At 43.8% G+C, this 27,903-nt stretch overlaps 1 protein-coding gene across 1 annotated transcript; it reads left to right on the top strand.

Moving 5' to 3' along the window:
• Window positions 1–139: 139 nt before the first annotated feature.
• On the top strand, window positions 140–27,825 carry LOC139547674 (tetratricopeptide repeat protein 9B-like). The gene is made up of 3 exons (XM_071356662.1): window positions 140–987; window positions 26,922–27,104; window positions 27,331–27,825. Exons 1-3 carry the CDS (start codon window positions 603–605, stop codon window positions 27,423–27,425), a joined length of 663 nt encoding a protein of 220 aa, XP_071212763.1. The 5' UTR covers window positions 140–602; the 3' UTR covers window positions 27,426–27,825.
• The last annotated feature ends 78 nt before the right edge of the window (window positions 27,826–27,903 follow it).

The raw sequence follows: 27,903 nt of genomic DNA on the forward strand, positions 1-27,903 counted from the left end.
CGGCATATTCATACAGTAATTTCAACTCCTGATTATAAATGTTGGTGTTGCTTTTCGTTTTATTTTACGTTTCTTTGCACCCATCCATCATGACTCTTGATTGATCATATGAATCAAAGTGAAGATTGCTTACAGCTTTAAGGTGAAAGATCCGATTGAACTCCGCACGACTCCTCTTTTTCCCCCCCACAATGCATCACGCGCGAGCCTGAGTCCGCTGGCTGTTGTGCTGAAGCGGCGCATGCCGGGGGCTCGAGCGCAGACACACAATCGAAGGCATCCTCTCGCGCGATGGTCAAAAATAGATAGAAGAGAGCTTGTAATTCAGGAATCCAAGCCAATTATTTGTGATTTTTATATAAAATACAATTTACGGTAGTCTGAATTTGTGTAAGCTGTTTTGATAGCTTATAGCCTATTTGCGCGGTGCGTGTTAGGTTTTTAGACCACCCTCTCCTTATATTATCTATCTCTCATCTTTATTGTTGTTGCCTGCCTGTCTCGCGCATTCTTTATGCACAGCACGCCGCTCCAGTCCTCTCCGAGTAAATAGACCTTCGTCGGAACAGCATGGCCCGGTCCAGTCGTGCCCACTGAGAGAGATGGAAGCAAAACAGCACTCCATAAAGAGCCTGAAGAGCTGCCCAGAGGCGGGGGGCCGGAGCCTGGCGGCGGCCGCGGGAGACGTCGGCGTTGGAGGTGGTGGAGGAGGGTGTCTTGCCGGCTCAGCACAGATGGAGATGGAGGCAAACATACAGAAAGCCATTGACTTCAAGGTGGAGGGCCACCGCTGCTACAAGGAGAAGAAATTCCGGGAAGCGATAGGGAAGTACCACCGGGCTCTGCTGCAGCTGAAAGGGGTGCATTTAGTGGATGGAAACACGGACTCCCAGGTCAACCTCCTGAGCCAAGCCGCCGTCAAGCTGACGGAAGAGCAGCGGAGAACCGTGGAGATCACGGAGATCGAGTGCTACGACAGCCTGACAGGTGAGTAGCTAGCCTAGTCAGTGGTGTTGCTCAGCGTCGCGGGTCTTGAGCATGGACAGCTCGTATACTGAGATTCTGCCATTGTTCGTTCCGGTTCACGGGGTTAGGAAGGAACTCGTTTAGACAATTAGCCAGTGTCAAGCATAATTTCCGCAGCTGTGAGGCCTGTATGAGGTTGGTTAATAAGAATAGGCTTAATAATACATTAATAGCTGGCGCTTTGCACAGTGGACAGCGCAATGGAGCTGAATATAGACAGGTAGATGGCGAATGTGTCCATTTTTTTCATTGTGTGATATTCCTGTCCTTTCAACGTGAAATGTATTGCCAATCTCGATTAATGCAGCCATTTTTATCTCAATATAAAATAATTTCTGGGTAACAATTAAGTACCTTACTGTGATTTTTTTCAATTAAAAAATTGTCAAAAATAAACTAAAATAACTTCTTAGCATAGAGGAATTCCTCAAGCAAGAATTTGGCTAGGACTGTCTGGTAGTGGTTAGAGTAGGGTGGAAAAAACTAAAACTACCTGTTATTGACAGAGAGGTTTGGAACTCTCGTTCTTATTGGTGTATTAACTAATTTACCACCTGGTAATGTCACCAGGCAGGCCAAAACTCCATCCCACCAAAACAGGCTGTCATTTCAGTCAGTCTTTTCGAACAGCTCTTCCACTATAAGGGCTTTATCATTTTCAAAATGTGACAGTATTATTCCAACCTCATAGTGTGGAAATGTAAATAAAACACAGGAAAATTACGTCTTTGACTGCACTGGGCCCTAATCATTATTTTATTAGTAAACAGTACAAAGGTTAATTATAATACATTATCATTTGTGTGCTAGAGTTGTTTTTGTCTCAAGCCATGTCTTCCTCTTGCGATTCTTACCAAGGTTTGTTTTCACTGTCTGTCTCTCTTTGTTGTGCTCCATTCAAGTAATTTGTTTGCTTCTCTTGATTCCAAACCTTTCCCCCCCAGTTAATTCCTTTGATAGCCACGGGGAAACTAGTGATTTGATGGTAATCGGCTGTAGTCAGTGGAAAGGCTATATTAGCAGGAGTGAAGAGGTGTACATCCTGTGGAAAAGGGACACAAATACACACAGTGGGAGCCTGGGGGTTATATGCTGCCATATCGTCCAACACATGATGCCTCCCACAGTGCAGCTGTGTTGTTACAAAAACAGTTCACATGCTCTGAGGTGGAAAAACATGGTGTGGACCATCCCAGTTTACAGGTGAAATCTGTCTAAATGGATCCTACAATTACCTTACAAATACAAGTGATATGCCACTATGGCTGCATTTACACAGGCAGCCCAATTCTGATATTTTACTCAATTATTGACAAAAGAGCTGATCTGATTGGTCAAAAGACCAATTAGTGAAAAAAATATCAGAATTGAGCTGCCTGTGTAAACGCAGCTAGTGAATTGAAACTCACAACACTTTGGTTAGAATAATTGACAATATTAGTATTTTCAGGTCATCATTGTCATGTCTGGTCATCAAGGTTAATGCCTCTGTCAAACCAACCACAAGTGTCAGTTAAATAGGCTATGTATGTGTAATGTAATTTGAAAAGATAAACTGATATTTTACTCAGAAACTTAAAATCTCTAACAATGAGATTTGAGTAAAGCTGAGCTTACAGATATTTGTTATTGGTAATGCTTTGAGTAAGAAACAGGATAATCTATTCAACAGATGTGAGATTAAGAGATTGCCTACTGCCAGATAATCTATGAAACAGATGTATGAGATTTGATTTTAACAGATACAGTAGTCTGTCTGGCACATGTGAGTTGGCCTATAGGAGATTAGATGTGTCTGTGGGTCTAATGATGACAGTATAAATATTGTTTACCACAGTGACAGTAGTCTGTCTACATGAGAGTATGGCTAAAATGTTATGTAATGCATTGTGAAATCTATTTCTTTATTTTACATTTTTTAAATGTTTTATTTTATTTTAGGCGTGGATCAGCTTAATATTGCAGAAAGATTGTTTCTTCCATCAATGTAATTGTCTGCATCATTTCCAATCCCCCATATATTTTTTTGGTAAATATTTATATCCATATACAGTTGAAGTCAGAAGTTTACATACACCTTAGCCAAATACATTTAAACTCAGTTTTTCACAATTCCTGACATTTAATCCAAGTAAAAATTCCCTGTCTTAGGTCAGTTAGGATCATCACTTTATTTTAAGAATGTGTAATGTCAGAATAATAGTAGAGAGAATTCTTTATTTCAGCTTTTATTTCTTTCATCACATTCCCAGTGGGTCAGAAGTTTACATACACTTAATTAGTATTTGATAGCGTTGCCTTTAAATTGTTTAACTTGGTTCAAACGTTTCGGGTAGTCTTCCACAAGCTTCCCACAATAAGTTGGGTGAATTTGGCCCATTCCTCCTTACAGAGCTGGTGTAACTGAGTCAGGTTTGTAGGCCTCCTTGCTCGCACACACTTTTTCAGTTCTGCCCACAAATTTTCTATTGGATTGAGGTCAGGACTTTGTGATGGTCACTCCAATACCTTGACTTTGTTATCCTTAGGCCATATTGCCACAACTTTGGAAGTATGCTTGGGGTCATTGTCCATTTGGAAGACCCATTTGCGACCTAGCTGTAACTTCCTGACTGATGTCTTGAGATGTTGCTTCAATATATTCATATAAAGTGTACCAGTCCCTCCTGCAGCAAAGCACCACCACAACATGATGCTGCCACCCCCGTGCTTCACGGTTGGAATGTGCAGTTGCAAACAGTAGTCTGGCTTTTTTATGGTGGTTTTGAAGCAGTGGCTTCTTCCATGCCTTTCAGGTTATGTCGATATAGGACTCGTTTTACTGTGGATATAGATACTTTTGTTCCTGTTTCCTCCAGCATCTTCACAAGGTCCTTTGCTGACGGCTGTGTGGTCCAATGTTGTTTATACTTGCGTACTATTGTTTGTACAGATGAATGTGGTACCTTCAGGCATTTGGAAATTGCTCCCAAGGATGAACCAGACTTGTGAGAGTCTACAATTTTTTTCAGAGGTCTTGGCTGATTTCTTTTGATTTTACCATGATGTCAAGCAAAGATGCACTGAGTTTGAAGGTAGGCCTTGAAATACATCCACAGGTACACCTCCAATTGACTCAAATGATGTCAATTAGCCTATCAGAAGCTTCTAAAGCCATGACATCATTTTCTGGAATTTTCCAAGCTGTTTAAAGGCACAGTCAACTTTGTGTATGTAAACTTCTGACCCACTAGAATTGTGATACAGTGAATTATAAGTGAAATAATCTGTCTGTAAACAATTTGGTTAAGGTATATATAAACTTCCGACCTCAAATGTATATGCATACACATACCTATAAAAATATACATCCTTTTTTTTAATATACCTTTATTATTGTTAAATCTATTTGGTCAGTGATATACTTAAGCAATAAGGCCCGAGGTGGTGTGGTATATGGCCAATGGGGCTGTTCTTATGTACGATGCATCGGTGAGTGCCTCGACACAGCCCTTAGCTGTGGTATATCGGCCATATATCAAAAACCCCCGAGGTGCCTTATTGCTATTCTAAACTGGTTACCAAGGTAATTAGAGCTGTAAAAATACATGTTTTGTCATACCTGTGGTAAACGGTCTGATATACCATGGCTGTCAGCCAATCAGCATTCAGGGCTCGAACCACCCAGTTTATAATATGATATACTTTATGGTGCTGTATTGTTCATTTTGTTGACTATCTACGAGGATTCAGCACCCTATTATTTAGAAGAATCTATAAGATATTCTAACAAACAGTTAACATGAAAACATAAAATGGGTTAAAGGCAGGCTGGGTTGCTCTGGTGCTGGCTGTGTCTCCCTGTGTTCTGTCTCCGCTGGGTCCTGGCTCAACTGGCGTGACAGGCTGAAGGTCGGCTCTCTCTGCCCCGTCTTATGACCCTCTGCCTGGGCCCTGTGGGGGAGCTACCCTGGCGGAAAGGAGAAATAGAGAGGAAGGGAGGAGGCTGGAAAGAGAGGTTAAAAGACAGGGAGGGTAAACGAGAGCAGGAGAGAGAGAAGTAGAGGGAGAAAGAAAGGGAAGAGGGAAAGCAAGTTCAGTGGGTGATGAGGGGCATATTTACCATGGCAACCATCACTGGGCCTTTTCCTGTTGTTATTCTCATGTCCATCCATTCTCACCTCTCACAATAACAAAGATTGTTTGATTGTTTTGTGACCTCTCCCTCAATCTGTGTTTTATTTTAGATTGAATAAAAATACAATATGCGTACACATTTAATAATACTGGAGACCTCTCCACCCTACCAATGGTCTGGCTACCCAGAGTCCTGCTGGAGAGAAGGTGGCCCGTGTTGAGTTAGGCAGCATTTTGATTGGCCAGCTGTCTTACTTTCAGACGCATGATACAGAGTGGACAGCCTCACCTCCAGCGCCTCTGTGTGTGCTTGTGGGTGATTCTGTTTGTCTCAGCGATCGTTCCTCTGAAGAACAGCAGCTAACCAAGGGGGTGTCTGATATGGAGAAGGGTGGGGGTACACAGATTGCTTCTCGCCCTGCCAATATCACAGTGCCAATGCTGACATTGCTGTGTGTGTGTTGTCTGTTTTTTGTACAGGGATGTGCAAGCTCATTTTGTGTGTGTGCTAGACTTTTGTTATGACAAGGACAGGACTATTGTCTGTCTTGTGCCAGTCACAGCACCTTTTTAAATGACATGGCTACCCAGACAAAGGCGGCCCAGAAATGTTCACTAAATGCAGCGATTTTGCCGTCAGCATGGCGCAGACAGCGATTGTGTTTGAGACAGAGATCCAAGACAGGTGATGGGAGAGAAGCCGACATCAAAGGAGACAAGTAATGATAGAAAGAGAGGAGAAAACTGTGTGCGAACGACAAAAACAATAAAGAACTGCATACGACTGTGATGGTGGTTTGGGAGAAAGAATATATACTGAAAATAGAGAGGGAGCGAGAGTAACAGAAAAATGGAGGTTTGTGCGTACAGTGTTGTTACCTGATTCTGTCTGAGAGAGAGCTATTGAGATGAATGGCCTATTTGCCGTCGCCCTTAAAAGAGCCAACATGCTGTTTCCCCATGAGGGTGTGGTACTGTTTCTAAGTGGGTTACACCAGGCTGTAGCCGCTCTGGAAATGGTGCTGCAACATGTTGGCCAGAGGTAGACCGTCAGCCACGCAGGTTGACGGTTTTTGGGATGAATCATGTTCCGCAGGCAGCACACCCACCCACCCAAACCACATACTGTGCTCACAGATACATATGATAACAGCCAATATACTAACAGTTTTCCAACTGTTCTTTTTGTACATGGCACTCAAAGCACTTCCCTAGAATGAGACCCTATGAGCGAAAGACGTTGAAAAGGCGTTGAAAATAAGTCTTTTCAACGTCTTGTGCTGACTGGGGAGGAAGACTATAAAAACAGCAGGAAGCAGTTGCTGGGTTATTAGATCATTTTAAACAATACAGATTGCTTATTCAGATAAAGAGAGATCTGCTGTAGAGAACAGACGTCAGTGTAAAAAAATGAGTCCGGTGCTAACTCCTTTTGTGAGGGAGATTGAACCGTCTTTTCCCCGGCCCATTTCCTCTGATCTCTGACTCAATTATTATTTTGTTCCGCGTGATTGGCTGCGATCGGTGCGTGAGTCATGAGTCACAGCCTCGGGTTGCAGCTGCAGCGGCACAACGTTATGAGCGGAACCGCTTGTTTCGTAACACTCAGCACCTTTTATTCACCCATCAGGATGTTTCGTAACACCCAGCACCTTTTATTCACCCATCAGGATGTTTCGTAACACCCAACACCTTTTATTCACCCATCAGGATGTTTCGTAACACCCAACACCTTTTATTCACCCATCAGGATGTTTCGTAACACCCAACACCTTTTATTCACCCATCAGGATGTTTCGTAACACCCAACACCTTTTTATTCACCCATCAGGATGTTTCGTAACATCCAACACCTTTTATTCACCCATCAGGATGTTTCGTAACATCCAACACCTTTTATTCACCCATCAGGATGTTTCGTAACACCCAACACCTTTTTATTCACCCATCAGGATGTTTCGTAACACCTTTTATACACTGTTCTCGAATGCTCTTCTTACTGCCATGATGATCGTGTGTGTGTGCGTGTGTGTGTGTGTGTGTGTGTGTGTGTGAGCTCTACCACTCAGCAGCAGATCCACCCATAGTCCTTTCAGGAGATTGGCTTTCTTTTAGAGACAATGCATTAAGCCAAAGAGCTGCGATGAGGGCATGATGGACACTTTAGAAGGTTTGGACTGTGTATTATTTCATCGATGTCCATTAACATTTCACTGCGGCATGTTTCTACTACTCCATCAGGCTCCTAGAATGCTCATGGGGTTCATTTACAACTAACTGGAGGTAGTGGGTGTATCAACACAATCTCCCTTAGCTCCATCACTGGCCAGTGTGTGTATGTGTGTGTGTACGCATGCATGTGTGTATCCGTGTCTGATGCGCAGGGTCAATATTTCTCACCACATCCATTTCCACTCAGGGCTATTACATCGAGACCGTCGATGAACTTGTGACCCTTGACATGCAATTACAGGACCCCGTAGTAACGCAACTTCAATGAGTGTGTAGATTCAGTATCATCAGCATCCGTTTCTCCCCAGACAAGGAATAGACAACCAAGAGTCTTAGAAGAAGATAAAAGTCAATTTACTGGGAGTTCCATTTGACTCCCAGTATTGCTACACTTCCCCAACAATCTTGAGGTGCATGACACCACCCTCTAATCTTAATCTCATTCCAGAAGGGAACGGGGATATAATACTGTCAGAGCCTCTGGCCAAATGTCACCCTATTCCCTATGTAGTGCACTACTTTTGATCCGGCCCTGGTCAAAAGTAGTGCACTATATAGGGAATAGGGCGCCATCTAGGACACAGACTTAGTCCTCAGTGCTATATAATACTGCAGAGGGGGTGCTACCTGTCACGAGGCCTAGCCTGCTACACAGTCCAGTCAGCCCCCTCTTATAAAACCAGAGTGGAGCAGAAAAACTCCTCCCTTTCACCCACTGCCAATAACGTCACTAGAGGAGGAGATGGAGAGGGGGATGTGTATGGAGGAGGTGATGGAGGGGCGAGAGGAAGAGCGAGGGAGAGACAGGGGGTATGAAGTGTATGGAAGAAGAGGAGGGTGGAGGAGAGAGGAAGATGAAACGGAGGAATGGGGGATGGTGTTTTTCCTTGGTTCGTATGTTGGCAGTTCAGGGGTTGCGTAGTTGTATGAGAGCCATGGCTGCGTTATGCCAGGTCTGCAGATGGCATAGCTTCGCTGTGGGGGCTCGACTGGGCATTCTGTACTCTCCTCTTTACCATTCCGTTGAGAGAGAGAGAGAGAGAGAGAGAGAGAGAGAGAGAGAGAGAGAGAGAGAGAGAGAGAGAGAGAGAGAGAGAGAGAGAGAGAGAGAGAGAGAGAGAGAGAGAGAGAGAGAGAGAGAGAGAGAGAGAGAGAGAGAGAGAGAGAGAGAGAGAGAGAGAGAGAGAGAGAGAGAGAGAGAGAGAGAGAGAGAGAGAGAGAGAGAGAGAGAGAGAGAGAGAGAGAGAGAGCGAGCGAGAGCGAGAGCGAGAGCGAGAGCAGAGAGCAGAGAGCAGAGAGAGAGAGAGAGAGAGCGAGCGAGAGCGAGAGCGAGAGCGAGAGCGAGAGCGAGAGCGAGAGCGAGAGAGAGAGAACTTTGGTGGACCTTTTTGACCTCTGGGAGGAGGAGGGAGTATGTTACGTTGTTCTTCATTGCTGCATTTGCGTATCATTTGTCATTGTAAGTATGGTGATGAGAAATCACGTCCAAGGCTAACGGTATTATATCATCGCTCTGGCAGAGCTGGAGTGCTCTTGTTTATGGCAATAAATATGATCCAGTCATCTGTGAAGGAGGGAGGGAGGGCCTTTTTTAGTCTTCAGTTGAAAGTCACACCATTAGCTTAGAGGAGACTGAAACAGATGCCCTCTCTGACACTCTCACAGTGAGAGAGAGAGAGATGCAGTAAGAACATAGAGTGTTTTTGGTCAACAGCTACAGTAATGAGAATATGTAAGAATCATTTGTGCATATCTAACTCACTGCGCTCCAGTGAACAGGAGAGACAACTTGTTATTTATCCAGAAAGCTGCATGTTAATATAGGCGGGGACCACACTATGTTCCCTCAGCCCTATGTTCCCTCAGTATCCACTGAACCAAATTCAGTCAAAATTTGCACAAATTATTATTGTTATAAGGTAGAAAATGCTGTTTATTTTAATATCCACATATGTAATGGTATAAACTGAGTATACAAAACATGAAGAACACCTGCTCTTTCCATAACATACAGTGCATTCGGAAAGTATTCAGACACCTTTACTTTTTCCAAATTGTTTTACTTTACCTCCTTATTCTAAAATGGATTCAATAGTTTTAATTTCTCATCAATTGTCAAATCTAATTCCATCAGTGTAGATGAAGGGGAGGAGACAGGTTAAAGAAATATTTTTAAGCCTTGAGACAATTGAGACATGGATTGTGTTTGTGTGTCATTCAGAGGGCGAATGGGCAAGACAAAACAGTTATGTGCCTTTCAACGGGGTATGGAAGTACAGTACCAGTCAAAATTTTGGACACACCAACTCGTTCCAGGGTTTTCTTAATTTTTTACTATTTTCTACATTGTAGAATAATAGTGAAGACATCAGAACTATGAAACAACACATATGGAATCATGTACTAACCACAAAATATATATTTTATATTTGAGATTCTTCAAAGTAGCCAACCTTTGCCTTGATGACAGCTTTGCACATTCTTGGCATTCTCTCAACCAGCTTCATGAGGTAGTCACCTGGAATGCATTTCAATTAACAGGTGTGCCTTGTTAAAAGTTAATTTGCGGAATTTCTTTCCTTCTTATTGCGTATGAGCCAATCAGTTGTGTTGTGACAAGGTAGGGTTGGTATACAGAAGATAGCCCTATATGGTAAAAGACCAAGTCCATATCATGGCAAGAACAGCTCAAATAAGCAAAGAGAAATGACAGTCCACCATTACTTTAAGACATGAAGGTCAGTCAATCTGGAAAATTTCAAGAACTTTGAAAGTTTCTCCAAGTGCAGTCACAAAAACCATTAAGCACTATGATGAAACTGGCTCTCATGAGGACCGCCACAGGAAAGGAAGACCCAGAGTTACCTCTGCTGCAGATGACAAGTTCATTAGAGTTACCAGCCTCAGAAATTGCAGCCCAAATAAATGCTTCACAGACTTCAAGTAAGAGGCACATCTCAACATCAACTGTTCAGAGGTACTATGTGAATCAGGCCTTCATGGTCGAATTGCTGCAAAGAAACCACTACTAAAGGACACCAATAAGAAGAACAGACTTGCTTGGGCCAAGAAACATGAGCAATGGACATTAGACCGGTGGAAATCGGTCCTTTGATCTGATGAGTCCAAATTGGACATTTTTGGTTCCAACCGCCGTGTCTTTGTGAGACGCAGAGTAGGTGAACGGATGATCTCTGCATGTGCAGCATGGCTACCACAGCATTCTGCAGCGATACGCCATCCCATCTGGTTTGCGCTTAGTAGGACTATCATTTGTTTTTCAACAGTACAATGACCCAACACACATCCAGGCTGTGTAAGGGCTATTTCACCAAGAAGGAGAGTGATGGAGTGCTGCATCAGATGACCTGACCTCCACAATCACGCAACCTCAACCCAATTGAGATGGTTTGGGATGAGTTGGACCACAGAGTGAAGGAAAAGCAGCCAACAAGTGCTCAGCATACTGTATGTCGGAACTCCTTCAAGACTGTTGGAAAAGCATTACAGGTGAAACTGGTTGAGAGAATGCCAAGAGTGTGCAAAGCGGTCATCAAGGCAAAGGGTGTCTTCTTTGAAGATAATATATTTTGATTTGTTTAACACTTTTTTGGTTGCTACAAGATTCCATATGTGTTATTTCATAATGTTGATGTCTTCACTATTATTCTACAATGTAAAAATAAAGAAAAACCCTTGAATGAGTAGGTGTGTCCAAAACTTTTGACTGGTACTGTAGGTGCCAGGCGCACCAGTTTGTGTCAAGAACTGCAATGCTGCTGGGTTTTTCCACACTGAACAGTTTCCCGTGTGTTTTAAGAATGGTCTACCACCCAACGGACATCCAGCCAACTTGACACAACTGTGGGAAGCATTGGAGTCAACATGGGCCAGCATCCCTGTGGAACGCTTTCGACACCTTGTAGTCCATACCCTGAGGTTGTTCTGAGGGCAAAAGTGGGGGTGCAACTCAATATTAGGAAGGTGTTCCTAATGTTTGGTGTACTCAGTCTCAGGATTTTTTTGGTGGATTCACGTTAGTTGACAACTCAACCAAATGTAAATCAAACCTAAACGATGAACTGACATCTGTGCCCAGTGGGTATGACCCACTCAAATATTGAATCATTAGTGACCGGAAACAAATTTCTCCGTTGAATAAGGGGTTATTTATCTCCACATTTAAATAAGCTTTTCGATCATATATTTGGCACAAATAAGCAAGGCCATTGGACTGACTAAAAATGAAGGTCAAGGTCCCAGTGACCGGAAATGTACACTGAACAAAAATATAAACGCTAACTGCAACAATTTCAAAGATTTTACTGTTACAGTTCATATAAGGAAATCAGTAAATTTAAATAAATGTATTAGGCCCTAATCTATGGATTTCACATGCCTGGGAATACAGATATGCATCTGTTGGTCACAGGTACCTTAAAAAAACGAATTGGCAAGGATCAGAAAACTAGTCAGTATCTGGTGTGACCACCATTTGCCTCATGCAGGGCGACATCTCCTTCGCATAGAGTTGATCAGGCTGTTGATTGTGGCCTGTGGAATGTTGTCCCACTCCTCTTCAATGGCTGTGTGAAGTTGCTGGATATTGGCGGGAACTGGAACACGCTGCCGTGCACGTCGATCCAGAGCATCCCAAACATGCTCAATGGGTGACATGTCTGGTGAGTATGCAGATCATGGAAGATCTAGGACATTTTCAGCTTCCAGGAATTCTGTACTGTTCCTTATGACATGGGGCTGTGCATTATCATGCTGAGGTGAGGTGAGGTGAATCATCATGAGGTGATGGCGGCGGATGAATGGCATGACAATGGGCTTCATGATTTTGTCACGGTATCTCTGTGCATTCAAATTGCCATCGATAAAATCCAATTGTGTTCATTGTCCGTACCTTATGCCTGCCCGTACCATAACCGCACCGCCACCTTGGGGCACTCTGTTCATAACTTGACATCGGCAAACCGCTCGGTCATCTGCCCGGTACAGTTAAACCCAGGATTCATCCGTGAAGAGCACACTTCTCCAGTGTGCCAGTGGCAATCGAAGGTGAGCATTTGCCCACTGAAGTCAGTTATGACGCCGACGCAGTCAGGTCAAGACCTTGGTGAGGACGACGAGCACGCAGATGAGCTTCCTTGAGATGGTTTCTGACAGTTTGTGCAGAAATTCTTTGGTTGTGCAAACCCACTGTTTTATCAGCTGTCAGGTTAGCTGGTCTCAGGTGAAGTTGGATGTGGAGGTCTTGGGATGGCGTGGTTACACGTGATCTGCAGTTGTGAGGCCGGTTGGACGTACTACCAAACTCTCTAATATGACGTTGGAGGCTGTTTATGGTAGAGAAATGAACATTAAATTATCTGGTAACAGCTTTGGTTGGACATTCCAGCAGCATGCATGCCAATTGCACGCTCTCTCAAAACTTGAGACATCTGTGGCATTGTGTTGTGTGACAAAACTGCACATTTTAGAGTGGCCTTTTATGGTCCCCAGCACAAGGTGCACCTGTGTGTGTAATGATCATTCTGTTTAATCAGCTTCTTGATATGCCACATCTGTCAGGTGGATGGATTATCTTGGCAAAGGAGAAATTCTCACTAACAGGAATGTTTTTTTATTTGTTAGATAAATTAGGTTTTTGTGCGTATGGAGCATTTCTGGGATCTTTTATTTCAGCTCATGAAACATGGGACCAGCACTTTACATTTTGCATTTCTATTTTTTAGCCTCTCGTCTGATTTGAGCATTTGAACACCTGAGTTAGCTCCACTCATTGCACTTGCGCCGTCCTAGCCTTGACCACGACATTTGTTCACCGATGCCCCCCTTGTACTTTCAATCAGTTGAATTTGAGCTTTTTCAAGACCAGGGGCCCTTTTTCAGTCACATTTCTGGAGCCCAAGAAACAAACATTTAGCTTCCTAGAACATATGGAAATTAAAAATGTTTATGAATGAATTACTTTTTGGAGGGTTACTGTCAAAAGGATGTATTACGTTTAAAAATGTTTTGACATGGATGCCAGGCGCATGGGCCTCCAGAGCGGATCTGTTTTTGAAGTTCCTTACTTATTCATTCATACAACAGTGGATCAACTCTCGGGGGGGGGAGAGTGGCGCAGCGGTCTAAGGGCGTCACTACAGTGCTAGAGGCGTCACTACAGACCCGGGTACGACCCCGGAGCTGTGTCAACACTGGCCGTGATCGGGAGTCCCATAGGGCGGCGCACAATTGGCCAAGTGTCGTCCGGGTTGGGGGAGGGCCGCAATCTTCTGCGCTAACGGCAAAAGATAGCGTCTGTCTGTCCTCAGTGACATCATCCACCTAGCCAGGCCAGCCTTCTCTCTCTCTCTGCTGCACACCGATGTCCAGTTAATTCGCTTGCTGAAGGCCACAACATCATCACAGTGCCACACAAGGAACCCAGACATACAGTATAGTCCCCTCTGTCTGGAGAACACAACAACACTTCAACACACACACACACACACACACACACACACACACAAACACTGCTTGTAACCACATGCAAATGGAGAAATGGCCAATGGGCATGGCACTGATGTACAGTAAAGTCATACGAGTAAGGCTGTTGCGGTGACCGTATTACCGCCACACTGGCAGTCATGAGTCATAGCTGCAGTAAAATTCCATGTGAGTCACGGTAATCTCCTCTTATGCACTCTGGACATGCGTTGTTAGTACCCAACTATCATCAGGTCACTAATGGCCTGGTACTCAGGGTACTATTGTCCCTCTAACCACTCTGACATCAATGCAATGCTATCAAAAATCACATCAAACATTTATCATCGAAACAGTATGTGCTTTTTATAACTCACCCTCACTGTGATGATCAGTTTGAAGAAAACAGTTAAATGGGATGAAACTGAGTGGAAAACATGGTCATTGGAGATGTTGTTTCAAAGCCTAACGCAACGAAATGGACAGCGCTTTCTGATTATTTCAAAACATCCATATGCGTATTAGAGCTTTATGCCTAGGGCTGTTTCGGTGAACGTATTACCACCACGCCGGTGGTCACGAGTCATGAAGGGAGTCAAATTCCACAACTGTTTAGTCACGTAATTAGGCTTCTCCAAGCTCTGATGCTGCTGCTGGTCATTAGCAGCCTACCAAACTTGCTAACTGCCTGGTACTCAGCACTCTTTTGTCCCTCTAATCACTCTGACATCAATGCAAATGTATCCGAAAATCTAATCAAACAGTTAATGAGAGCCCATCAGCTCATGTTGTGCAACATTTCTATAGGCTATGCAATTGCGGGGGAAAACAGAGTGATGGCCTCTATTAAAAAGAAGAGGATCCCATCAGCTTTCTATAGGCTAGGCCGACTAAATGTATTTCTCAACCTTCCTAATATTAAGCACATTTACTATATTTAGATCAGGAGTATGGCCTAGCTGGCTGCCATGAAAATAAACCACTGGGAAAAGCGTCCTCCATTCGCTATTTAAGTGCATAGATGACATGTATTTTTTCCGCTGCCCCTGTTTCGATACAGGTGCATGATAATGGTCCATTCTAAATTCTAACAAATGATACGCATATATTATTTAGTATATGTAAAGACACGATTAAATCAAGAATAGTCTGATTGGGGACAATATAAGCCTATCACTTGTGAATTATATATTATCACTTGTGAATGATGCCCAGCATAAGAATCGATGCCTTTTTTTGCGACTTGTTCGATTCATAGTCGCACACCTCTCATGTAGCCTAGCCTGTAGGCTTATATGTTTTAATAAGGTTTGTATCACAACTAAAGTGGCCAAATAACTTCTTAAAATTAAGCACATTAATCCGCTTTACAAGGGGTGTAGAGCCTAACTGGCATATATAAGCAGCGCGTGAGTTTCAAGTTTGGGGAAGTTAATTTTCATCATAAAAATGCACCTTCATAATAAAAGCATTACATGCATAATTGCATTTTTGGTCACTTTTGATAATGGTGTTTTCTGCTAATGGAACATCCATGCTTATAGTCTACTACCATGTGCGCATTTCTGTGCTTATAATGTGAAGAAATAGCCTAATAGTTCATCAACATTTTAAGCTAAACGTTCTGATCTGTTGCGTAAGCCACATTGCATAAAACATTTTTTTTTAAACTAGCGGTTGTATTAATTTGGGATCTATCGCATCCCACAACTGTCCCAGACTGTTCGGAATATGTATTTCCCTCACAGAATAGAATAGGGACTTTTGTACTATGGGGAATGGTAGATTGACATAGGCTAGTGCTTTTGCTGTTCATTAGGCCTTCTCATCTTGTTGGCTGACGAAAAGTAAATATGGACAGTTCTTCCAATATCTTCAATATGTGCCTCAGAATTGGATAAGGATGCGGGCAGTTGTGTCCCGGATGTGTCTGTCTTAACTTGTAGCCTGTGAGAAAGACTCGATCACGTGACGAAGAGCGGTGCGAGTGAGAGACGCTTCGGATTGCGTAGCACACTCAGGGGGTAGCACACTCAGGGAGAAGGGCACAACGTAGCATCCGGGCCGCAAAAGGCATGGATTTCTTTAGGGTGCATTGCGGCCACAAAGGGGATGCTGCGTGAAAGTCGAGGCATTATCAAATGATTGTCAAATTGTGAATGATAGACTATTGGAGTGTGTACAGCCTGCGCAAAAAAACAAAGCAGAGCTCATCCCTTTCAAGTAACTTTTTTCAAATCATCACTAGAGTCTAATCATGCAGGCTTACAATGTATTAACAATCAAAACATATAGCCCAACGTTTGTAGAACAACTAAAGTTACATTAATAACTCTAAATTAAGCATATAGTAGTACATATTTCTCTATTAACCGCTCAATACAGAATAGACGCATGTGCGCACTCTCTCAAATCGTTTGGAGAAAATATAATATATTTTATTCAGCTTTGTTCAGTTGTATTCTTCATACTATAAAATAATGCCACGGAATTATAAGCAAATCATGTCTGCTAAATGACCTAGTGTAGCCCACAGCCATTTGGCATAGCCACATCTGGACCTCACATAAGGACAACTCAGTATGCTATTCTTGTCTTCTGAAGTAGACTACATTTTCTTCATATCATGCTTCTTTAGACCTGTCTAAAATAAATAATGGATTTATTGTGAAGGTGTATGCTATATTCCATGGTTTATTATTAGACTTTTTTTAATGGTTTGTGTATAAGCCCGGAGACGCTAAATGTGTTTATGTTAATTAACGGTCAATTACCATGAGACCCACAGTTATTTGCTTGACAATCACCAGCTGATGAAATTTCGTGACCGCCACAGCCCTACTTTTGCATAGGCCTATATATGAGCCCAAGATAAACATAACCCTGAATTAAAATAATGATTGTGCGTTATATAACACATAGCCTACCGCATATTACTCATGGCAGAAAAACATTAAAAAATATATAATTTAAGATGTCTTTGGTAAATAATTGTTCTAGCCTATACTCTAAATTTAAACAAATTAGCCTAAAATGATTTTGAATAGCCTAGTAATAGGGAATTTCTTATATTTTCATAATTAATATGCTGACACATTACCTTTTGCTACAGAATATCTCACCACTGCGCGTTGCCATCTCCTCCGCTCTCTCCCTCATTGCTTTCTGCAGTGCCATAGAGAGTCAACAGTTTAATGTTTTGTTGTGAATTTTTTTTTCACTATCTATTTTCGCGAACAGATTTCACTTCGTTTCCCAAATGAAGCGCTGGGTAGCTGCAGGAACAGGGTTGGAGAGCCCATGGCATACGGAGTTTGGGAGGAATACCCCCAGTCGCGCAGCGAGAGGCTGCATGCTCCTCAAACAGTGGTTGATGTGTGGAGTGAAATAACCGGAGTAGCCTATGCTAGCATGAGTTTAAAACTAACCGGCGGGAAAGTGGCCTCCATTCGCTATTCGCGTGCATACAGACGACGTCTTTTTTCCCCCTGCCCCTGTTCCTGCCCATTTGATAATGAGACATTCTAAATCGAAACTAATTTGACATATTAGTAAAGATTTGAGAGTAGTCTGATGGGTGAAAATATGATCACATGGGAGAACAGCGTGTGTCGCCTGAGGCAAAGAACAGAGCGCAGACTTTCTCAAATCATCAATAGCCTGTAGTCGCATCATGCAGCCCATATATGTTTTGATTTCGAATATGTTCTACGGTTTGCATCATTCACAACTTAACTTGCCAAAATAACTCTACATGTATTGTATAGGCCCTGTTTAAAATGATCACTTTTACGATCAACGTGGCCACTTCATATGCACACTCGCTCCGGAATAGGAAAATCAACTTTCTATTTTATTCAGCCAAGTTCAGTTATATTCTTCTTACTATAAAATCATATAACATAAACATAATGGCACGGGACTTATAAGCATATCTTGTCGGCTAAATTAACAAGCCTACATCCTATGGCATGGTGCATAGCCAGATAACATAATCATATTCTGTTCTTCTGAAATACAATAAAGAATAGATTTATTGTGATGGGGTATAATGCAATTGATTTATTCGACTTAAAAGTAGATCAGCGCATCAACGGCTTGTAAACGAGGCTTGTATGCATGGAGCCCAGGAGATGCTAAAAGCGTTTATGTTAAATTAACGTCAATACCGGCAGGCTTTTGCATGATAATATCCGGCTGACAAAACACATGACCACCACAGCCCATACATATGAGAGCACTATTCACATTGGGCATGCTGATGTCATCTTACTGCTGATGAAGTAATTACAAGGATAGCTATTTCAATCTTATGAATATTTCAATAGATGAGCTATGAATTGAATCCGCTACTATTATGGGTGATGTAGCAATGCAGTGGATGCGTGGTTGAGGTTTAGTGAGTAAGGGAGGGAGAGTGGCAAGAGAGAAGCGCTGTGGCGCCATCCGGGGATGGCAATTAGAGAGGCGTGGAGGAAAACACTTGTTTCTCTGCTCGTTTGGCAGTTTCGTCTTCAGCACTCCATAGACGGATGGAAGCCTCCGAGGGTGCTGTGGATGTCACCGAGGCATACACGTACACAGAGGCTCATATTGAAACACTCAGACGAGCAACAAGAGGGTCTAATGATAAGTGATGATACAGTATATATGTGTGTTTGTGTGTGTGTGTCTAATGACGATATGGGTCTGCATTTGTCTCACTACTGCAGGGACACAGCAACCCAGGAAGCTCATTGGTATAACTGGAACAAGGGGTGTAAATGATGCCCCTCAGTCCTATCAATCAATGAGCATTCAGGACTTAATTAATTGATTAATTAATAATAATTAATTAATTAATTGATTGATTTTTTAAAATGTTGAAATTCTCCCTGAAACCTTGACAGGGATGTTGGGGATTACTTCTGACGGGGTTTGAATTATGCTTACAAGTGAAGAAATATCAATGTGATCAACTTCATAGGTAATATATATAATATATATGTATATATATACAGTTGAAGTCGGAAGTTTACATACACTTAGGTTGGAGGCATTAAAACTAGTTTTTCAACCACTCCACAAATTTCTTGTTAACAAACTAGAGTTTTGGCAAGTCGGTTAGGACATCTACTTTGTGCATGACAAAAGTAATTTTCCAACAATTGTTTACAGACAGATTATTTCACTTATAATTAATTCACTGTATCACATTTCCAGTGGGTCAGAAGTTTACATACACTAAGTTGACTGTGCCTTTAAACAGCTTAGAAATTTCCAGAAAAAGCTGTCATGGCTTTAGAAGCTTCTGATAGGCTAATTGACTTAATTTGAGTCAATTGGAGGTGTACCTGTGGATGTATTTCAAGGCCTACCTTCTTACTCAGTGCCTCTATAATTGACATCATGGGAAAATCAAAAGAAATCAGCCAAGACCTCATAAAAACAATTGTAGACCTCCACAAGTCTGGTTCATCCTTGGGAGCAATTTCCAAATGCCTGAAGGTACCACGTTCATCTGTACAAACAATAGTACGCAAGTATAAACACCATGGGACCAAGCAGCCGTCATACCGCTCAGGAAGGAGACGCATTCTGTCTCCTAGAGAGGAACATACTTTCGTGCGAAAAGTGCAAATCAATCCCAGAACAACAGTAAAGGACCTTGTGAAGATGCTGGAGGAAACAGGTACAAAAGTATCTATATCCACAGTAAAACGAGGCCTATATTGACATAAGCTGAAAAGACGCTCAGCAAGGAAGAAGCCACTGCTTCAAAACCGCCATAAAAAAGCCAGACTACGGTTTGCAACTGCACATGGGGACAAAGATCGTACTTTTTGGAGAAATGTCCTCTGGTCTGATGAAACAAAAATAGAACTATTTGGCCATAAAGACCATCGTTATGTTTGGAGGAAAAAGGGGGATGCTTGCAAGCCGAAGAACACCATCCCAACCCTGAACCTCTGGGGTGGCAGCATCATGTTGTGGGGGTGCTTTGCTGCAGGAGGGACTGGTGCACTTCACAAAATAGATGGCATCATGAGGGAGGAAAATTATGTGGATATATTGAAGCAACATCTCAAGACATCAGTCAGGAAGTTGAAGCTTGGTTGCAAATGGGTCTTTCAAATGGACCCCAAGCATACTTCCAAAGTTGTGGCAAATGGCTTAAGGACCACAAAGTCAAGGTATTGGAGGGGCCATCACAAAGCCCTGACCTCAATCCTATAGAAAATTTGTGGGCAGAACTGAAAAAGCGTGTGCGATCAAGGAGGCCTACAAACCTGACTCAGTTATACCAGCTCTGTCAGGAGGAATGGGCCAAAATTCACCCAACTTATTGTGGGAAGCTTGTGGAAGGCTACCTAAAACGTTTGACACAAGTTAAACAATTTAAAGGCAATGCTACCAAATACTAATTGAGTGTATGTAAACTTCTGACCCACTGGGAATGTGATGAAAGAAATAAAAGCTGAAATTAATCATTCTCTCTACTATTATTCTGACATTTCACATTCTTTCCAGATAAGGGAAAGAAACCCGCTGAATGGAGAATGAAAAAGACACAAAAACACTGGGTGAGAAAAGGACGGAGACAGAGGTAGACAAGTGCAAAAGGGAGAGGAGGAGAAAGAAAAAAGAGAAAGAATAGAAGGGTGGAGAGGAGGACAGTGCTGTGTCACTTCGTTGGAGCCAGTCTGCTGCTAAAGGCAGCCAGCAGCAGCAGCTCCGGCCCTGCCCTGTCCTTCTGAATGACAGAGACACACATTCACTGTAGACTGGTGCTTAGGGAGCTATTATTAGCGGGCCTGGAGAAAATCTGTGTATGCAGAGAGTAGCCATGTTGAAGTGTGATAACACTGCAGGCTTTATATTCACACACATGTGTGTGTGTGTGTGTGTGTTGATTGGGCTGGTAGGACTACGAGGGCTGGAGTGGAGTACCCACCCTCTGTACCTCCAGATACCAGATATCCAAACTATTGAACACTGAGTATCAGCTAGGTACTAGATCCTTATGTCTACCAACATACAACATTTTCTGACGTGCAGATACCAGATAGCCAATACATCAGCATGTTCTTGTGGAGTTGAAGTTGGGCTTTATCATGGGTTCAGGGGCAGGCTCATAGCGCCAGGCAGCTGGTAGCCTAGCGGTTGGAGCGGTGGGTCGTTAAGTGAAATGTTGCTAGTTTGAATCCCCGAGCTGACAAGGTGAAACATCTGTCGATGTGCCCTTGAGCAAGGCACTTAACCCTAATTGCTCCAGGATTGCTGTTGATAATGGTTAACTCCCCCACTGGGCTCAGATGTACATTCAATGTCTATTCCCACTCTTGGAGGGTGTGTGAGGGAGTGTGGGGAAAAACACATTTCCAATTCACTCATGTGTATTAATACACGCTTGTACAAGTGTAAAATATGTGAGAGGGAGAGAAAGTCAAGGCAGTATGTCAGTGATTCAAGGGAGGCAGCGGTCACTATATCCACTCTGGTCAGTGAGTGTCCCGAGGTCAATGATGACACAGTGGAGAGGAGATGGGGAAGCGGCGGGATGACAAATAGACGGAGTCCGAGATTGATGCAGGTAAGGTAGCGTGAAAATAGATGTGTGAACTAATTATAAAATGATGGACAGCAAACTGATCACCACCATCATCAGTGGCTTTAAATTAGCCAGCTCACAGCTGGCCCTGACAGAGAGAGAAAGGGACAGGTGAGGGGGGGGGGGGGGGCAGACAGACAGACAGACAGACAGACAGAGAGTGTGAGGGGATCGAGGAAGAGAGTGAGATGGGAGGAGAAAAAAAAGAGAGAGGCCTCATCAGGCAGTGGGAAGAGACAGGAAGAGTGAGCGCTGGCAGTCGATCGATGCTGAGTTTTCTCATACTTTACATTGTTTGGCATGTCTCTCGACCATTTCTTTCTTCGCCCCTCCTCACTCCATCATTTACACTAGAGTATGTCTCCCTATCACTATTACCCCTCGACGTCTTTATTTCTCTCGTTCTTTATCACAACAGAGCTTATTTCTCTCTCTCTCCTCATACACTCTAAATGCTTCTCGCTCTTTTCTCATTCTTCTTTTTGTGGTCTGATCTTTTTATTTCGATCAGACTCCTTTGTCCTCTCTCTTTAATCTCTTCTCTCTCTTTCTGACATCTATTCTCCCCATCTCTGACTCCCCCGCTCTGGGATAAAAGGCAGTCTTCTGTTTTTCAGACAAAATGCTCCAGGCACATTAGTGTGAGGATTCCGAGAAAGTGTTAAACCACTCGCTGCATCTCTCTCTCTCTCTCTGTCTCTCTCTCTCTCTCTGTCTCTCTGTCTCTCTGTCTCTCTGTCTCTCTGTCTCTCTGTCTCTCTGTCTCTCTCTCTGTCTCTCTCTCTGTCTCTGTCTCTCTCTCTGTCTCTCTCTCTGTCTCTCTGTCTCTCTGTCTCTCTGTCTCTCTGTCTCTCTCTCTGTCTCTCTGTCTCTCTGTCTCTCTGTCTCTCTGTCTCTGTCTCTCTGTCTCTCTGTCTCTGTCTCTCTGTCTCTGTCTCTGTCTCTCTGTCTCTGTCTCTCTGTCTCTGTCTCTCTGTCTCTCTGTCTCTCTGTCTCTCTGTCTCTGTCTCTGTCTCAAACGCACACTCACTTTCACTCAGAAGCTGTCATTGCACCTGTTAGGTTTCTCCCCAAAACGATTTAAGAACTTGTAAATTCCACCATTTTCCCAAGTATGTCGCACTATCATTCTCCTCCCTTCTTCTCCTCCACCTCTTCTTCCTCCTCTTCCTCCTGCTTTGAGTCTGCTCAGTATCCCGGTGTGGTGCTTAGCGATATGAAAGAGAGAATTCTTAGAGAGAGGGTGTTTTCAGATCACTGACACTAACTCAATGTGCACAAGGCCATCACCAAACCACTTAGACTCAGCTCTTTCCTGGCTTCTCCCTTGAGCCTCTGTCTCCGTCTCTGTGTTATTCTCTGTGATGAGAGCTAGAAGAGTAGATGCGCGATGATAACAATGGATTGAAGTGAGAGTTTATTTTAGGTTCCTGTGAAAAGGAATAAACTGGGCGTGAGGAAAGAGAAGAGCAGGGTAGAGGGAAAAGTCCATTCGTGCTGTAATGTGGAGTAGCCTTTGCTTTGGCCATGCTTTGCCGGCTCTGACGATACTACCATTAACACATCGTGTCCGGATGCAGCCCTCGATGCGTTTACCCTGACAACCCATCCATCTGTCTAACGGCTCAGTGGGGTGTGGTCAGGGTGCAGTGTGTGTGTTTTTGTGCGTGTGTTTTTGTGTGTGTTTGTGTGTGCATGCATATTTCTACCTGTGTTTGTTCAGGCCCATGTTTTTACACTGTTTAATTATGTACATTTCGATACATATTTTTGTGTGCCCGTGCACTTGCGTGCATGTGTTTGTGTGTACGTGCGTGTGTGTTTGTGAGAAAAGAGAACACTCTTAACAGCCTTAGCCATGGCATAGGCCATTATGTGCTGTAACTGAATCCACTGAAAGCTTTCCCGTACTCTACTGGCTCCCTTACCCCTGGAGGATGATGGATGGACGGGAGGGAAGACGGGGTAAAATGTCCGCCATGTTTTTATAGTTGGCTGGATGGAAAAAACGAATATGGTTCATATCTAGAGTGCACAGAGGGAATCCGATGTGGCTGGCAGGAAGACTGTTTAGAAAAGCAGCTGAGTTTGAGGAAATGATTTGACCTTTGGCTCCTCTGTTGTGATCTCAAAGCTGCTGAGTCATATCCACTTATCAAACGTGAGAGTTCTCCATCCCCTAGCTTTCTATTTTAGCTCCCTAGTGGCTCGAATAACTTGAACTCGCTTGAACTATGCGCGCATGCTTGTACGCGCGTGCTTGTATGCGCGCGCGCGTGTTTGTGTGTGTGTGTGCCAACCCCTCTGCTCCCCCATCTCGTCCCTCCCAACCCGCCTTCTCATTGCATGCGAAGGAACAAGGTCTAGTGTCACGAAAGTGTAGGTATATATGTCTGGAGGCATTGTGGGTTTAAAAACAGAGTAGATCAACAGCAGTAGAAAGGGGGGGGGGAGGGATGAAAAAATGGGAGGAAAGGGGTAGAGGGGTTTAGTAGAACAGCAGTAGTAGGGTCGTTCCACGACCAGTGTACATTTTGCGTCCCTTTTATATTTGAAGTAGAAATTGTGCACCAATATTGCATTTTAAAAGTCTGTAGTATTAAATGAAGTTCTCTTTAATATAGACTACCTGGATCATTGTATAAATCAGATGTTTAATATGAATAAAGACTTAACCCCCAAATATCTCAAGGTTTTCACCATCGTTATAATTTATTTCATGTGTGATTAGTGATTCTTTTACGTCTCTCCCTCATTTTGAGGTCAACCATTTTTATTTTTATTTAAAAAAAAAAAAAATTGCCCCTTTTCGTGGTATCCAATCGCTAGTAATTACTATCTTGTCTCATCGCTACAACTCCCGTACGGGCTCGGGAGAGACGAAGGTCGAAAGTCATGCGTCCTCCGAAGCAAAACCCAACCAAGCCGCACTGCTTCTTAACACAGCGCGCCTCCAACCCGGAAGCCAGCCACACCAATGTGTCGGAGGAAACACCGTGCACCCGCCCCCCTTGGTTAGCGCGCACTGCGCCCGGCCCACCACAGGAGTCGCTGGAGCGCGATGAGACAAGGATATCCCTACCGGCCAAACCCTCCCTAACCCGGACGACGCTAGGCCAATTGTGCGTCGCCCCACGGACCCCCCGGTCGCGGCCGGCTGCGACAGAGCCTGGGCGCGAACCCAGAGACTCTGGTGGCACAGCTAGCGCTGCGATGCAGTGCCCTAGACCACTGCGCCACCCGGGAGGCCGAGGTCAACCATTTTGAGGTGAACTGAACTCTCGTTTTAATGTGATGAAACTATTCCTTTCTTTATTCTTTTTTTTTCAAAAGAAACATTAAACAAAATCACAGTGCAAAATCGGGTGAGCCGGTTCCAATCTTTTTAGCAGTTTTGTGGTGTTTTGTGGTGGGATACTGAGGACGTTGAGCATAACACGTCAACCCTGTAAAAAAGAAGAAGTGAAACTTGCATTCAGTAGCCTCTCTCTATTGCACAGAACATGCTTTCATTCCCCCTGTCACAAGGGGATTTATGGCGGATTTAAGATGAAAACTTCAACCGTGATACACACGCTGTAACTTTAATAGCAGTTCATTGGCACTAACTATATTCATCTATTTTATTTAACCCCTTGAGATGGGAAAACATGTGTTTTATGAAGTTGAACATGTGCTCTTTAGGACGAAAAGTTACAATTCGGTAACATGTGCAGTTATTTACTAAGTTACACTATCCAAAATCTACTACATTCGTGGAACGACCCAGTACTTGATGTCTGTTGACTCTGGAGAGGACTGAAATGAACTGTGTAGCAGGTCTCTACCTACAGTCTGTAGACAGTGTGTAGACCGTCTCAGAACACAAACAGGTAGAGCTCTATTGGATGGGATGTAGCGTTACTTAGAGTGATGCATTTGTGTTGCAGTCAGACGCCCAAAGCTAGAAGTAATCAACATGGCTCCATTTCCTTATCCTATCTTGTTGTCAATTGGCGTATTGGCAGGACACAAACACGTACGCACGCTCGCCACGCTCGCCACGCACAAACACACACACTCTCCCAGAGACCTCTGTGAGTTACAGGAAGGTGACAAGCGCTGGAACACATACTGTCTCCCAGCATAACCCTCCCCCTCTCATCTCCCCCTGTCCCCCTCCCTCCTCCCACTGCGTCCCTGTCCCCCTCTCTCTCCCTCCCTCCCGGTCTCTCACTCCTGACTCACCCTGGCTCCCAGCTAATAGACCCTGACTCATGCTATTCACAGAGCTGTCTGTGTGTCAAGGGCAGAGACAGAGGAGGGAGGGAGGGAGGGGGTGGTGGTGGGGGGGTAGAGAGGGAAAGGTTAGAGGAGACTAGTACAAAGTGATGAAGACAGGGAGAGGTGGAGGATCAAGGGAAACGTCATGAGAGTATGGGAGGGAGGGGTACAGATGGAAAGAGATATAAGAGAAAATACAGAGATGTTCTTGTACTGACACAGGCTTCAGTATGACGGGGGCGGGTATAAGTATGACGGGAGGAGAGCAGAGGAGTAGTAATTGTCAATCAAAATTATAGGCTAAAACCAACCAAGAGCTTTTGGGCGTTGGACTGAGTGAACAGAAAGCCCTGAGATGACCCACCGTCAAAAATGTAACAGCTTCGCTGAACTGAAAGCTACAGTAAAGTGTGTGTGCGTGTGTGCGTGTGCGCGCGTGTGTGTGTACTAATGACGTTACAGACATTAGCTGGTGAAAAGTGCTGCTGTAAGGCACACCCATACGATTAATGACCACAATGAAACACAGTGTCTCCAAAGTCCTATTCTCTAAACTCTACCTTTCCTTATCTCAATAGTGTCATCACGATCTCCTGCCACATATATCACCTGTATCTGTCTTCTGTCTTCTGTTCCCTGTGAACCTGTCTCCTCTCCCTCAACCCTCCATCTCTCTCTCTCTCTTTCTCATCTCATCCCCCTCTTCCCACTTCATGTCTGCCCTGTCAGGAAAATAAAGCTTTACAGTAATAATCCTTCACTCTAAAGGTGTGCTAAGTTAGCTAGATTCCTCCCTCTTTTTCCGGGGTTAGTTCAACAGCAGTTCCCTCTTTTTAAATGGACTCAACAGCATAAGCTAAATTCTCTATTTGAATGTGTAATACATTGACCAGATTTAGTTTTTTGCAGCGTCCTAGCTTCTAGCTATTTTTATCTCCCTCTCATCCTGAAGAAGTAGTGCGGTAGCTGGACTCTGTTTAAAAGGCGTGGCACATCAGCTCTTGCCTGCTCTCTCGCTCTCTCGCTCTCTCGCTCTCTCTCTCTCCAACCTGTCCAAACTCTTTTTGTTTTTTACCCCTCTCTCTCAATTCAGTCCGATACCGACAAGCTATACTGGCACGAAAAGAGCAAACCAAGCAACCTTTTCAAAGGAATGCACAATAGTACAGAAATGACTGATTCCTTTCTTTCCGTCCCTGTCTCTGTGCAGCGTGCCTGTTGCAGTCAGAGTTGGTGAACTATGAGCGTGTGAAGGAGTACTGCCTGAAGGTGCTGGGCCACCAGCGGGACCACTTCAAGGCCATGTACCGCGCCGGCATCGCCTGCTACCACCTGGGCGACTACGAATGTGCCCTGCGCTACCTGCGTGACGCCAAGAACCGCGAGCCCTCAGGTAGGCTGAGACAGTACTGCCGGTCGGTGTTTTTCATTGTCTGTCAGTAAAGACAGAATCTGGTTTACTCATGTCATCTTATCAGGACATGTCGCCTAATGCCAGCTGCAACACTAACAATTATCTCCCTCTATTTCTCTCTCTCTCTCTCTCCTTCTCTTTCTCTCCTCTCTCTCTCTCTTGCTTTCTCTCTCGCTCTTCCTCTCCCTCCCTTTCAATGACACAGACACAAATGTGCTGCGGTATATCCAGTTGACGGAAATGAAGATGAGTAGGGAGGGTCAGCGGGAGCGAGAGAGCGGCAAAGAGGCCCTTGGCTAACCTTTGACCTTTTGGCCTCTATCACTATGGCCTATGCTACGACCCATCCTACGTCACCTCTCCTCTCTGACCTCCTCTCCTCCTTTATGGAGCCCAGTCCCATTGATGACTGGCCCGAGCGATGCGCTACAACCATGTAAAAGGGCAGAAAAAGCCCTGTCTCTCCCCCCTCTCTTCTCCTCCTTGTCTCTCTTCTTCCCTCCAGGCGCTGTTGTTCTGTACCCCAGATGCAGACTGTCAAACAAAGAAAAAACGAAGCAAAGGGAAATACTGTACTATACTCATACAAAACAGTCATGGTTGTCCGAATGAAAAAACTGCTTAAAAAATATATATGATCAAAGAACATTGCGTAATTTAGTGAAGGTGTAAAAATTTTCAAATAAAGTATAATTTCTTATTTATTCTTTCTCTTTCGATGTGAGGACTGAGGAGAGGTCCAGGGTTGGGAAAGGGACCAGGGGAGGGCAGGGGAAGG

This window comes from Salvelinus alpinus, chromosome 21 (assembly GCF_045679555.1).
Source record: "Salvelinus alpinus chromosome 21, SLU_Salpinus.1, whole genome shotgun sequence".
NCBI classification, from domain to species: Eukaryota; Metazoa; Chordata; class Actinopteri; order Salmoniformes; family Salmonidae; genus Salvelinus; species Salvelinus alpinus.